We start from the raw sequence: 13861 nt of genomic DNA, 5'->3' as shown, positions 1-13861 counted from the left end.
AAAACCGACAATAATTTTTTTTAGGTCAAAAATTAGAAAACCCTCCCATGATTTTTTGATGGAAAAAAAAACAAAAAAACCCTTGATGCCAGATCACAAAATGGCCGCAAACTGCAGAACCGCTCAAGCAAAGGGTTGCACAGATTCTGAAAATGTCGGCTCAGGAAAACAAAAAATATGACCATGGAAGACAAGGTCGTAGGTCTACTTAAACAAAATGCGTAACAAAAACCTATTGGCCATTGTCAATAGAGATGTGAACATAAAGGTTGCGTGGGCTGGGTAGATGAACTAGGGCCGACCACAGGCTGAGAGAGCCTCAAAAAAATAGGCATGAACGCAAATCGCGTGCAGAGGACAACAAACGTGAAAAAATATCACGCGTGAGCATAGAGAGAAGGTGCTTTGATTTTGAGAACAACCTCAAACTCTACAGGATTTGCACAGAAAACCCATTAGCTCCCACAATCACAAAAAACCCACAAACTCTTAGAAACGCGAACAAAAAACATTGATGGATTTGTCAAACTCTCGACAAAAACAGGAGAAAAACACTTGCAAATTTGCTCATAGAAACCCACGAATTCTCCAACGATTTCAACAAAACCTCCAATGATTTTTATTTTCATAAAAAATCGAAAATTTTATTTTTGGAAAAATTCTAGATAAGAAGAGAGTACAAATTTTTGTTTCAAAAAATTTGCCAAATTTTATGAAAATCAACTTGCTCTGATACCATGTTATGATAAATTGATGTATTAAGCAAAGGAGACGAAGGCTCCTTAAATAGATTTACAAAGATGATGTTTCTAAATGAAACAATTGTGAACTGAAGACAAAAATGGAAACTTCCTAAAGCAACTAAGATGACCATTAAAGAAACATTACAATATTTTAATAAATCGAACTTAATGTCTGATGCAAATGTTGTGGCATACTCATTGATAGAATTTCTAGAATCATCTAGCTTTTATAACTAGACCTTGATAAAACTTGTATTTGCTAATTAATCCTCATCAATCTACCTTAGCTCCTTTGGCTCTATGCTTCCTTCTTGTCCCATTGCACTTGGGTTATATCTCAATTTTAGGAAATGCTTTGAAGACCTTAAGTACAATAATAATCAATGGGAATTGGAAACATACCTCAAGGAGTTGGTGTTGGTCTTCTTCCTCTTCATCTTTTCCTCATCTCTTTTGGTGATGGTAAAAGAGCATGGGGGCTTTATAGGTTTTTTTAGGTTGGGACCTTTGTTGACTCCCCTTTTAGGTTTTGGTTTAGGATTACACTTTTTTGTTTGAAGATGCTAGGGATGCCTTGATGTCCTTGTGAGGGCTACATGATGTTTTGATGTCCCCAAGTTCTCTTAGGGATGACAAGGTGTCACTAGATGTCCTCACCAAACTTCCAAAGCAAAGTGACCTTGGACATGTCCACACTTTGTGGAGGTGTCCTTGTGATGCCCCCTTAGTGGGACTTGGGCCCTAGGGATGGCAAGGGGACATTTCATCCTTGTCCTAACACACACTTTGTAAATGCTTTATAAATCCTGAGGACATGTCCCTAGGTTATACTAGAATTTCTGCAGCAGGTTTGATATTACTCATTCCAATCTTCTTACATAGGGTTAAATAGGTCAGTCATGTGTATATACACCGTAGTGTAAGTGGGATTTCCCTTCTTACTAACCTAATACATATACATAGGTTTGTGCATTATTATTGTGACTCCATCATGTGTGTAACTGTATATAGGTAGGCAAAGCTGATGTGTAATAGCTGCATATACCTCTTTGTGAGTGACATCTCGTAGCATCTTCAGTCCACTTAATGAGGATATAATTAGATGTGTTTATTTATACATACACACCATTTGGTGCTTGTTTTAAATATATGCCATTGCTGATTTTTCTGTTAAGAAGACTACATTATCTGCAGAAATAATCACTGAGTTTAGATACAGTTTTCTTCATGTGCTTTTTTTTCATCTAATTGAATTCTCGCTGATTTTCTGCTGTACTTCTGCTTTTATTTGTGATGAATTGGTTCATGAATGTGATTAAGACATGCATAATCCCTAGAATGTATGAACATAGGGTATACATAATTTTTTTTCTACTTGAAAAGCTTTAATACCATGCTAAGAAGGGTACGTGGGTTCTCATGCCATGTGAGAAGTGCAGGAAAATCGGTCACAACCTGCTTAAAAAGGATTAAATCATATGCAATAGGTCACTATAAACAGAAATCACATGCTATGAGTCTAAATTCAAAAGCTTCGAATGAGCATAAAAAATATTACACTAATAAACTCCTCAATAAGTTCCTCTCATGGAATTTATCTTATTAAATATCTCCCCCTATTATTCACTCCCTTCCCGTCTCTCGTTTCATTTCACATGCAAGCAAGGAAGCTCTAATTTATAGAATTTGTTAGGTAACCTTAAAAATGATCTTATTGGCCATACTGCATCACTCTTGATTTTGTTTGGCCTTATTACATGAGCAGCTCTTATTGGCTTGGCTGAACAACTTATTTTCTAGTTTCCTTATAACTTATAAATTTATAATAGGCAAATAATAATGTTTCTTAGGGTGAACTAACTACCTAAGTAAGCTTAAATAAAATGGTGTATTTGACCAAACTAGCATCTATTCTAGTTCAACTTTGGTATTGTCTAAAAAAGAGAGTCTAAGAACATAGAAATGGGTCTTTGCAACAAGCTTTGATGAGGTACTCATGTACAATAAACTCAGTGGAGAGGGCAAGAGGGCTTAGAATAGTCTCTTTTTCAAGGACAACACTCTTCAACCATAACAATACTCGAAAATGAGCATATCAAGGGTTAATTGAAGATGACAAAAACAAGTGAGTTGCTACTCCTTTGGAGGTTTGGAAAGATGAATTAATGCACTACATGACCATATGTTGATGAAGATGGACAAAAACTAGATCTTGGAAAGGTCCACTTGCATTGAACAATATTCCTTCTCTAATTAAGAAATATCTATAAATGGTGCATACTAAAAGTCTTCTCATTCCATGGTAAGATATGAAGGAATCGACAAGAAAGTATCTAGAACTAATTTACTTTTCTTCGAACATAGTATCGAAGACATCTCGAAGAAAAGATTAGGAAATGTCTCCATCAATGAGGAACTAGAAAATGGAGATGGATTACTTGAAAAAATAATCTCCACCACAATAGGAGAGTCTATAATAGGAACTCTCATTGTATCAACAAGATTAGGTGGATCACAAAATAAAAGAGGATCCAAAAAACAAGGTGTATCAAAAAGTGTGAGTTGATAAAGAAGCTCCAAAAGCACTTATATGGGAGCTCTCATCAAACAAAAAGTAATGACATCCTAGAAATGAGGAAAATCATCAAGCTAATATTCTACACAAAGATGACCAATGTCACACAAATATGATTCCCAAAGAGGTGGCTCTTAGATGAGTGGAATAGCTTGCAAATAAGAGGTGTCAAAAGATGCATCACAAATTGCATTACAACTTGACAAATTTGATGAGATTGTGTGTGAATTTTCATATTATACACCATCATCAGAATCGTCAATAAGATCCAATTTAAAAAAGTGTATATTCCATGGAAACATTAGACAATGACAGTGTGTCACTAAATAACTACAAAAAGATCATCCAAGCAATCGAAGGGCGCTCATTGTTCTCAATATGATGTTGGAAATCCATGGAAAGCAATACATACACGTGACCATAAATAATGTCATGATTATTGAGCTTCACAGTGTGCTTATCAGAACTGGGTTGTGGAACTTTTCCCCAAAGATAGGGATAGAGACCTTGTTGATTGAAATATTTACATTCTCCATAAGTTTATTTTTTTCCATTCAATATGGGTGTTGTATTTCAATTTTGCAAGATATCTTGTACAAATATGAATATTGATGGGAAACATTTTTTTTCATAATAGTAAAATTTAAGTATGCTGAAAAATTTGGATTCTTTGTGGAAAAAATTGCAATTATAAAAATTAGCACAAAATGTAGTCTTATGTGCACCGACATAGTATATTGCATTTGAAATTTAGGGTTTCTAGAAATGAATTGCAAAAGAGTTGCAAAAATTAGTTCTCTATGAGGTATTGCTGCCTACCAAACTGGATGCACTCATTAGTTTTTGACAATGAGCTCAAACAAGCCAAAAAACTCCTATAGGTTCAATTAAGAAAGCCCATGTTTGGTTTAAAACAAGAGTAGTTTGCCCTTTTAGGGAAAAACCACCTTTGATGAGGTTGGGTGGCCTATGTTGATGCACATTGACAATCTGAAGGTCTTAGGTTAGTTGGGGCAGTTTGGCCTAGTTTGTGGCCAAACAAGGCTTGATTGGCTCAATTGGCAATTGCAAAGGCTTGATCAATTGCTAGTACCCCATAATAACATTTTGTTGGGGATATATAGCTTCACTTGGGTGTTGTGCAAATTTAGTGAAGCCATGTAGGATCCAATCCATGTCTTCAAAGGTGGATATATGCAAGCTTAGTGAAGGTATACAAGATCCAGTCCACATCTTTGAGATTGGATATGTGAAGAAGCCATTTGTAGACTATTAGGTGGAAAACAAAAAACACCTTGTTAATTATTTCAAGTTGTGCCAATCGTCAGTCGTATGCAAGTGGCTTACAGAGGCATTTTGGAAATGGCCAAGGAGTCAACAAACATGTAGATGAAAGCTGAAGCATCATGAGCTCTTGGAGTCTTTGTTATAGAAAAGTGACACATAGAAGACTTTTAGTTCTTGCACTTGTGGGAAGATCAAATGATTGTACATCAGCACAAAAAAGGACATTTTCCTTTTTAAGAGGCTGTTGGAGTTGATATAAAAGTTGGGACTAAAGACAAGGCTGAAAAGAGTAGTCGTAAGCATAATTAGGCTCAAACCATGAGGATACATTGTAACAGAGAAATTCTTTTCGAGTCTGCTGAATATTTTGTTGGTTGGGTAAGATAGATTGTTGGGTTCCATACATTTTGGAGTGTCTATAGGGCATGTAAACTCATTAATGGAGACTGTATTTTCTGAAATCTTCTTTGTTCTTCCTTGTACTTGTGTTTTTGTTGTGTAACTTTGGGCAACTATAAGCAGGTTTTTCATTTGACCCAGTCATTTGCATTAGATGGCCTAGACACACACACTCGCCCATAGTAAAGAGCTCATCAATGATGAGGTCCAAATGGTAATGTATGCCCTCCACAGAAGAGGAATTTTGGCCAACCCTTGGTGATCATAATGCCTTAAAGAAATTGTACATGCTCTACATGACTTGAATTAAGACCAACAAAGCCTCTTATGTACTTCAAATGAGGATTGGGTGCCAAAATGGTGCCTCTTTGTGATAAAACAAGAATGCCTTTCATCTCTTAGCCTTCAAAATAAGTGTCACATTGTACCCTACATTGCCACAAAAATAGAATATCTTCTCCCCTAGGTACTATCTTGAGAGACCATTGAAGATGTTGATGCCTTCACCATAGATTGTGTAATGCCCCCTTTTTTTAAAATGAGATTAGAATAATAAGAAATAGTAAAATAAATGAAAATAGAAACAAACAAAAATCTAAAATATGGTATAATTATAAAATATAAAATTAAAGTTCAATTTATCAAAAGTCAACGGGAATGTGAAGAATCACAACCACTGAAGGAAAAAGTTAAAAAAATATATAAGAGACACCAAACAAGGAGAAGTAAGCATCATTGGAAAAATACATTTTATATTTATTTATCACTCCTTGTGGGATATAAATCAATATTCTAACAGCTTGAGGACGGAACCCCTCTAGGATTGAAATTGAAGGACAAAAATCCTTAATTAGAAACATTTTAAAAACTTCATACAGAGGGAGATAGCTGCAAATTTGAAAGAAGAATTACAGTAGAGGCTAAAGGATAAGTTTTTATATTTGTTAGAGATACATTATAAGCAAGGTTACTAGGAGATGGGGTACTTGGAGACTTGAGAGATTGGTACCAATATCGGTATGGCTAGTTTTCAAAAACAGGAGATAGGGGGACTTGGAGACGCCAACTTTTTATATTATAATTTAATAATATCTAGAAAATATCATGACATAGAACTTTGAAAACAAGTACAGTGGTAAAGTTTAACATTAACTTTAAAGTTTAAATACACAAATGTCAAATGCCATTGTGTCAAAAAGTGCAAAACTCTCACAACATATTTCATATTAGATTATCATTACATATTGAAATTCAAAAATATTGATAGTTTGATGCTGATACACATGCCAAAGGATATGAGATGCCTAGTTATGAGAAATTTTATACTGTTCTTTTGAGAATGGAGAAGGTTTGCATGGATGTGTCCCAATAAGATATTTGAGAAGGTTAGAGATACTTAGTGGTTTCCATTATTTCCAACAATTGAATTGATGTTACGCAAAGATCTCTTATTACCATTCTGGTGACCTCTTTAAAAGAACAACAGTTAGTAAATCATGATACTTCAAGAAAAGTGAATAATTGTACATCATTGATGAGTCTTTTTGGAGAGGCAATTGAGCAAATTGATTAGAAGACTATAGTGGCTATCATTATCATTACTAACAAATATGTAATAATGATTTTGCAAGGATGATGACAGAGGATAAAAATTGGAGTCTTTTTATAACACCTTATGCCCTAAGTCTTCTGTCGGGAGATGTCAATTTTTGGTTGGGAGACTTTGCAGACGGTATGGTAGGATATAGCAGCCAGAAGAACCCCGTGTGTCAGGATGTTTTTGGGGATGTCTCTGGTCTCCGAGATGCGTCTCCGTCTCCAAGATGCGTCTCAGGGGTAGGAGATGAGTCTCTTGGTAACTTGATTATAATCTTTAAGTTCAAATTATATAATCAAATTTATAATTTTTTGGATAAATTTATATTTATAATTGACTATGCAATCATTATTGCGAGTTATGGTTATTTATATAAGAAACAATATGGTTATTTATATAAGAAACATTAAGGAATTTTAAAACCGGACATTACAAATGGTATCAGTGTTGTGATCCTGCTAGCCTATAGGGTAAAGCTAACATGTTGGATCCTTTCCAGTCACAGAGTATTGAAAGTCTAAAAGGAAGATAGAGATTAAAGGTTCTATAGAGGCACAATACAATATTTTTCAAACAAGGTTCTTACAAAAAGAAGAGGACAGAGATTTTGTTCAAGAGTTATTGATGAAAATACAGGACAAGGCAAAGCCCCCAAAATATTTGATCAATATCAAAGGTTGCCAACTGATTTCAAAGCTAGTGTTTCCTCTCTTGATATCCTTTTAATGCTCAAACTTATTGTTCATGTGTTTTATTGTATGCTTACATGTTTATTGAAATTCGTAGGACACAAAGCTATCATGCTACTTGTCCCTTGGTATAACTATAACTCTGTAAAAAAAATTAATGGAAAAAATTCAATTTGAGAATTATTTGTCAGTCTTTGTACAGACTTGATACAATATCATGGAATGTTTATGTTTGTTCAGCACTGCAGAGACAAATTCTGGAATTTTATCTTTATGAGTCCTGAAAATCTGTTACTGTAGCTCTGGCAGAAGTTTAAAATAGACTCTAGAAACTTCTAAAGCAATAAAGAAACTCTACACAGGTTTTGTCTCATATGCTTGCAGTCTGATTGCGATATATTTGAAATATTGTTTATGGTATGCAACTTAAGTAATGCCAATCAGCAAATTAGTAATGTGTTGTTGCTTCTAATTTTTATTGTGACCTATTAGACATAAAAAGAAATTTTTGCTTAGGTCTTGTGGGTGTCTCAGCCAGGTCTTTGATGCCTAGTTGCTGATGTTTGGCTGTTGGTAGGCTGCTGGTAGTCTTTGGTGTATCTTTTAGCAGTGCTCTGCTTATGGGTTCTGGATTCCTGCTAAGTCCAGAGGGTTTCTGGTCCCTTTAAAACCTGTTGTAAGAGATTTTGGGTCCCTCAAAACTTGTTGGACCCTTAATAAAAAACAAGACATTTTTGCTTTGAAGATGGCACTTCCAACTTCCAAGTAGTTTGTTCCCTTGTGGGGAAATTGTTTGAGAAGATAGTTTGGAAATAATGTCTCCAACATGATTTCCAAGAGAGGCTAGGTAGATATCTACAGCCTGCAAGGCCTCAAAACTGTAATTCATGGGGTTGAGCCCCTTTAACCATTCAGAATCAGCAGTCAGTCTTCCATCAGTAATGATCCATGGACATGCTTATGAATTGCCCATCAGAATCTTAAACTAACCAAATCTGCTAGACTTTATCCCAAGTCCCATTAAACATCCTATTACCGAGTAAATATTTTGATACCAACTAGCCCAGTACAATCTTTTGGTTCCATTGATTCCAGGTTTAAAACTTAGACGAGCAGAATCTTTATTCATTCTAGCAAGAACCTATTATGAAGGGCATCCATAATTGTGCATAAGTCATGTAAGTTAAGTCATGCTCCCATTTATAGGGCTCAATTACTCCCTAGCCTCAACTTTATTTAATGGGTCTCTCTTAATATAACATTGAAATAAACTGACTTTGTTATATTAATGGTTCAAAGTCAGTTTATAGGATTAGGAGATGGTGTCTAACATCATCTCCTGTAATAACTTAATTCCATATCTTTAATTGCAGACCAACATTAAATAAAATAAAATTATGTAGCAAGGACTATGGAATCATAAATAATGAAAATTAAACTGACTTTGGACCATTAATATATCTTCAATAATTTACATAGGTTCTCTATCACATCGTCCTAGAATCTCTTGACTTGTTTAATCCTATTCCTTGGAATGTGGGAGTAAATTGAATAATTCGAAAAACAAAATAAAAACAAGACCACACAAGTCAAGAATAATTGTGCATAAGTCATGTAAGTCAAGTCATGCTCCCATTTGTAGGGCTCAATTACTCCCTAGCCTCAACTTTATTTAATGGGGCTCTCTTAATATAATATTGAAATAAACTGAGTTTGGAATGTCTCTTGACTTGTGTGGTCTTGTTTTTATTTTGTTTTTCAAATAACTCAATTTACTCCCACATTTGAGACATCTTTCAACCTATGTGTTCTATCAACTTGTTTTCATTGATTGTAGTTTTTCAACATAGAGTTGGTGAATGAAGAGCAAAAGATCTACAAATCTAGTGTAACTACTAAAACAATCTAAATGCAGAAATCCAGAATAACGTGATGCCATTTGGGGGTTGGTCTACTACAAAATTGGTCAGTGTGTCATGGTGATACTATAATCTTGCCAGAAATTGGATGAAATACACATAAACCTTGATGTCATAATTGGAGATGAAAACCTAGTTCTTTCAAAGACTATTAACATGAATTTTTTGAAGTTCATTTTCTGTCAACCTAGTTTTCTTTATTTGGTCTTTCTACCAGGAGTAAAAGGAGTTGAAGATTAATATGCACAAAAAAATTGTGTTTTTCTTTAAACAATTGAATTTCTTGAAAGGTTGGTTTGAACTTTGGACCTCCCCTGTTCCCAACTCCTACAAAAGAACACATGAATTTTTCTGGAAATGTGTTGGAGTGGCCAGAAGCCTGTTGGAAACATTTCTTGTGGAGTCACCAAGTTTTAAAATGCAAAGGAAAACATTTACTGCCATTCTGTATGCATTTCTGTTTTTGGAATGCTTTCAAGGTCTGCAATGCAAACCCCACCCTTTCCTCCCTTCCCCCGTGGGACTCACATACAGAATTGCTTAATGGTTTGGAGTACACCTTTTGTGGACCTTGTGCAGTGAATTAGACTTTCAGCCTTGTGCTATGATCTGAAAATTAAAAATTGCTTTTCTGTCTGTAATCATGCAGGCGAAAATTCCTAGCCCTCTGTCATGCTCTAAGGAGAAGCTTATCCACTGTCTCTGGTCTTGATGTGATTTACTTTTATTTAATAGAATATTATATATTGTATTTTGACTCTGAAGAAACATGTTCAATAGAATTTTTAACCAGTAAATCGCTTTCCAAAGTTTTGGCGAACATTACAAGTAAAATAAGACAAAAGTTTGTTTTTTCAACCTCTATGCTCCGTATAATAGGGTATCATGTTCTTCATAATTTATCATTCCAAGACACCATTAAGAGGGATGCGGATGTTGGTCCTGGAACATTGTAGAATAAAGAGGGTTGAGCACACTAATATCTAGATATATATTTGAAAAATCTAAACCTATGGATTTCAAAAAGTTTAATTCTAGCTCAACTCGGATGGCAGAGGCTTGATATCCCAAGGCATACTGCAAATGGCTTAACACCATTTTCAAGGTTATTCTTCTATTGTTGTTTCTTCCTCTAAATTGACTGTTCAATTATTTAGGTACTACTGCTGATGATTGAAACGCTAACCCCACCTACAGTGCTCTTTGAATGAAAATATGCCTATCATGCAGAGTGTTCTAACTTCTCTTGAATAGAAATGTTCCTATTGGCACAAGAATGCGTGCCAGTCAATCACATAATAATATACTTTGGTCCTGAAGCTTAAGGTCGATCTTAGCAACTTTGAAATGATGTTGCAAATTTTAGTCTTAATAATTCAGCAAGCTATGTGTGTTAAAGATGTATTAATTTTGATTCCCATCATTATAATCATTTTCAACATGTTTGCATTTTACTTCTAGAGGATGGTCAGAACAACAAAGAAATCCTTATGTTTTAAGTTTCTAACTTGTAATCTACCCTTGGGATCTTCCATGTCTGACGTTTCTGCTGGTATCCCAAAGTAGCTGAATAAGAAAGCTAGTAGCAGAGATTCATGAATGTAAATGTGCCCACTGGCACAATAATGCCTGTGTCAGTAAATCGATAATAAAAACTTTAGTCCTGAATGTTAAGATCAATTTTAGCATATTTGTGATGGTGTTGCAAAATTTCATATTGACCATCTAGCAAGCTGTATGTATTATAAACATATTTTCATTTTGATTTTCATCATATTTGCAATATGTTTACATTTTACTTGTAGAAGACAGTAACAACAATAAAGAAATCCTTGTGTTCTAAACTTCTTTGTAATTTATGCCCTTGGGGTCTTCCTGTGTCTGAAGTTTCCTCTAGTATCACGAAGTGGGCGAATAAGAAAGCTAGTAGCAGATCGCAGAGATTCAGATATCTCCAAGCTGGAGTTTCCTGGTTTACCAGGTGGAGCTGAGACATTTGAACTAAGTGCAAAGTTTTGTTATGGCATCAATTTTGAAATCACCACAGCAAATGTGGCTGCTCTTTTTTGTGCTGCGGAATACCTTGAAATGACAGTAGAATATGCCGAAGAGAATCTGGTTTCTCGAACTGAAGCATATATGGAAGAAGTTGTCAGCCAAAGCCTTGAAAAATCCTTGGAAGTTCTACAAAATTGTGAGAATCTGCTCCCTCTGGCTGAAGAGTTGAAAATTGTGAGCATATGCATTGATGCAATTGCTTCAAAGGCCTGTAGGGAGCAAATGGCATCAAGTTTTTCACGGTTGGACTACAGCAGTTCAGGTCGGCTTCATAGTAATGGCCAGCCAAAGAATTCTGGGGATTGGTGGGTTGAAGATCTCTCTGTTCTTCGTATTGACTTGTATCAGAGAGTTATAGTAGCTATGAAATCAAGAGGTGTACGTCATGAGAGTATTGGGGCATCCCTTATGCATTATGCTCAGCATTCTCTGAAAGGATTATGTAAGAAGCAAAGTGTGTGGGATGCAACTACAAGGTCAAAAATAAATGCTGCTACAGCCATGGAGCATGAACAACGAATACTAGTAGAGACTATTGTGAGCCTCTTACCTGCAGAGAAGAGTTCAATTCCAATAAGCTTTCTTTTTGGGTTGCTGCGGACTGCTATAATGCTTGATACAACTGTGGCTTGCAGGCTTGATCTTGAGAGAAGGATTGGTCTACAACTGGATTTTGCAACACTGGATGATCTTCTTATTCCATCCTTCTTACATACTGGGGATACACTTTTTGATGTGGACATAATTCATCGGATACTGGTAAACTTTTTGCAGCAAGATGACAATGAAGACCAGATGGACTCTCATTCTGCTTATGAATCTGATGGTCTGAGTTCTCCATCACAGACTGCAATTATAAAAGTTGCAAAGCTAATAGATGGGTACCTTGCAGAAATAGCACCAGATGCAAATCTTAAGCTGTCAAAGTTCATTGCCATTGCAGAAATTTTGCCAGATTATGCTCGTGTGGTGGATGATGGATTATATAGAGCCATTGACATCTACTTAAAGGTAATGTTTATGTTACTGGATCAGCTGGCAACTTATGCCTTTGCCTTCCAGTTTTTATTGAATCTTAAATGATTGGGAACAGTTAACCTATCGTCTAAATTGTGCTTTTGTATTGCTGTATATTTAGTTTAATGTAGTTCTAGCAGTGTTTCTATTGAATTACAATCCCTCTTGCAACTATATCTCAGGCACATCCAGGATTGTCAGATATGGAACGCAAGAGACTCTGCAAAATCATTGACTGCCAAAAGCTTTCCCAAGAAGCATGTGCACATGCTGCGCAGAATGAGCGCCTTCCTGTCCAACTAGTAGTTCAAGTGCTTTACTTTGAACAGTTAAGGTTGCGAAATGCATTAGCTGGCTCTAATGGAGATGGAGAACCAACAATGGTATATCAATCTCAACGAATAAGCAGTGGTGTCCTCAGTGCTGCTATGTCTCCCAGAGATAATTATGCATCTTTAAGACGTGAAAACAGGGAACTCAAACTTGAGATAGCTCGAATGCGAATGAGATTGAATGACCTTGAGAAAGAACATGTTTGTATGAAACAAGACATGGAAAAGTCTGGATCTAACAAATTTATGTACTCATTCTCAAAGAGGTTGGGTAAAATACAGCTCTTTTCTCGTAGCAATTCAAAACATCAGAGTACACCTTCAAAGCAATCTCAAGTGCATGATTCTTTTCATTCGAGGAGAAAGCGCCATTCATTATCCTAATCTGTAAATGTCGACTCTGTAAGGTTTGATATCTGTCTTAGAACCCTATATATAAGTATAGATCAACTCCTTTGGAGAATATCATAGTCAAAAGTAAAACCTTAAAGACTTCCACAACTTACATGGCTAACAGGACATAGGGACAGCTATCTGCTTCTGTTGTCAAATTGCATTTTGATAACTTGTATATTATAAAGGGTCATTTGTTCCGACCTACCAAAATAGATTGCTAGAATTTGTAGATTAAAATATTGCTTTCATATAATTTTTGAGAGAATAGGCTACATTATTTGTCCATGTGCATACCCATAAAATGCAATTTATATCACTATTAAATGAGATGCAATATCTTGGTCCCATTTTTTGAATTTGAGTTTAGTGCATTATTTAGGTAAAGCCATCTGCAGGCTCGTTGTCACAAACCATATAATTCTGTATGATACCATTGTATATTGCATTCAATTGCATCAGAGCGCTTCTCTATTGTGCATGCTACATGCTACATGCTACATTATATTGAGCCCGTTTCTAGTTTACAAGGGTGATTTTCATTTCATGTACAAACAACAAGCTAACATGACATTGACTGACTAGGCTAGTATTGAGTTTATTCAAAACAAACTTGAGCTTACAGCTAGGCATGCCTATGTTAGTTGGCACTTTGTTGTTCCATATGTCTGTTGATATAAATTCCATATCGTAGACGTCATGCTGGAGAGTTTAACTGTAGAGGATGAAATATGGATAACTAAATTTAAATCAAGCCTAAATAAGTAATTGAAACTCTTTAAATAGCTTTAGTATCAGCACTTTTGGGATCTGTATATAGAATCTAGATAGTTGAAATTGCACATAATGTTA

The 13861-nt window shown here is 35.4% G+C and overlaps 1 protein-coding gene across 3 annotated transcripts in view; it reads left to right on the top strand.

The window, feature by feature from the left end:
* The window catches only part of LOC131069852 (BTB/POZ domain-containing protein At5g48800), a 45415-nt gene extending 32076 nt beyond the window's left edge, over positions 1–13339 (top strand). Inside the window, exons 3-5 of one of the 3 annotated variants that reach the window (XM_058005431.2) lie at positions 6636–6840; positions 11097–12278; positions 12467–13339. In XM_058005431.2, the coding sequence (XP_057861414.1) occupies positions 6636–6840; positions 11097–12278; positions 12467–13000 (1921 nt within the window). In that variant the 3' untranslated portion in view covers positions 13001–13339. The remainder of the gene's footprint in view (positions 1–6635; positions 6841–11096; positions 12279–12466) is intronic. The other 2 variants (XM_059207303.1, XM_058005432.2) reach the window with 2 other exon arrangements.
* The last annotated feature ends 522 nt before the right edge of the window (positions 13340–13861 follow it).

Source organism: Cryptomeria japonica, chromosome 6, assembly GCF_030272615.1.
Source record: "Cryptomeria japonica chromosome 6, Sugi_1.0, whole genome shotgun sequence".
Classification (NCBI taxonomy): Eukaryota; Viridiplantae; Streptophyta; class Pinopsida; order Cupressales; family Cupressaceae; genus Cryptomeria; species Cryptomeria japonica.
The sequence above is the reverse complement of the archived record's forward strand: the minus strand, read 5'-3'. Positions and strand labels throughout refer to the sequence as shown.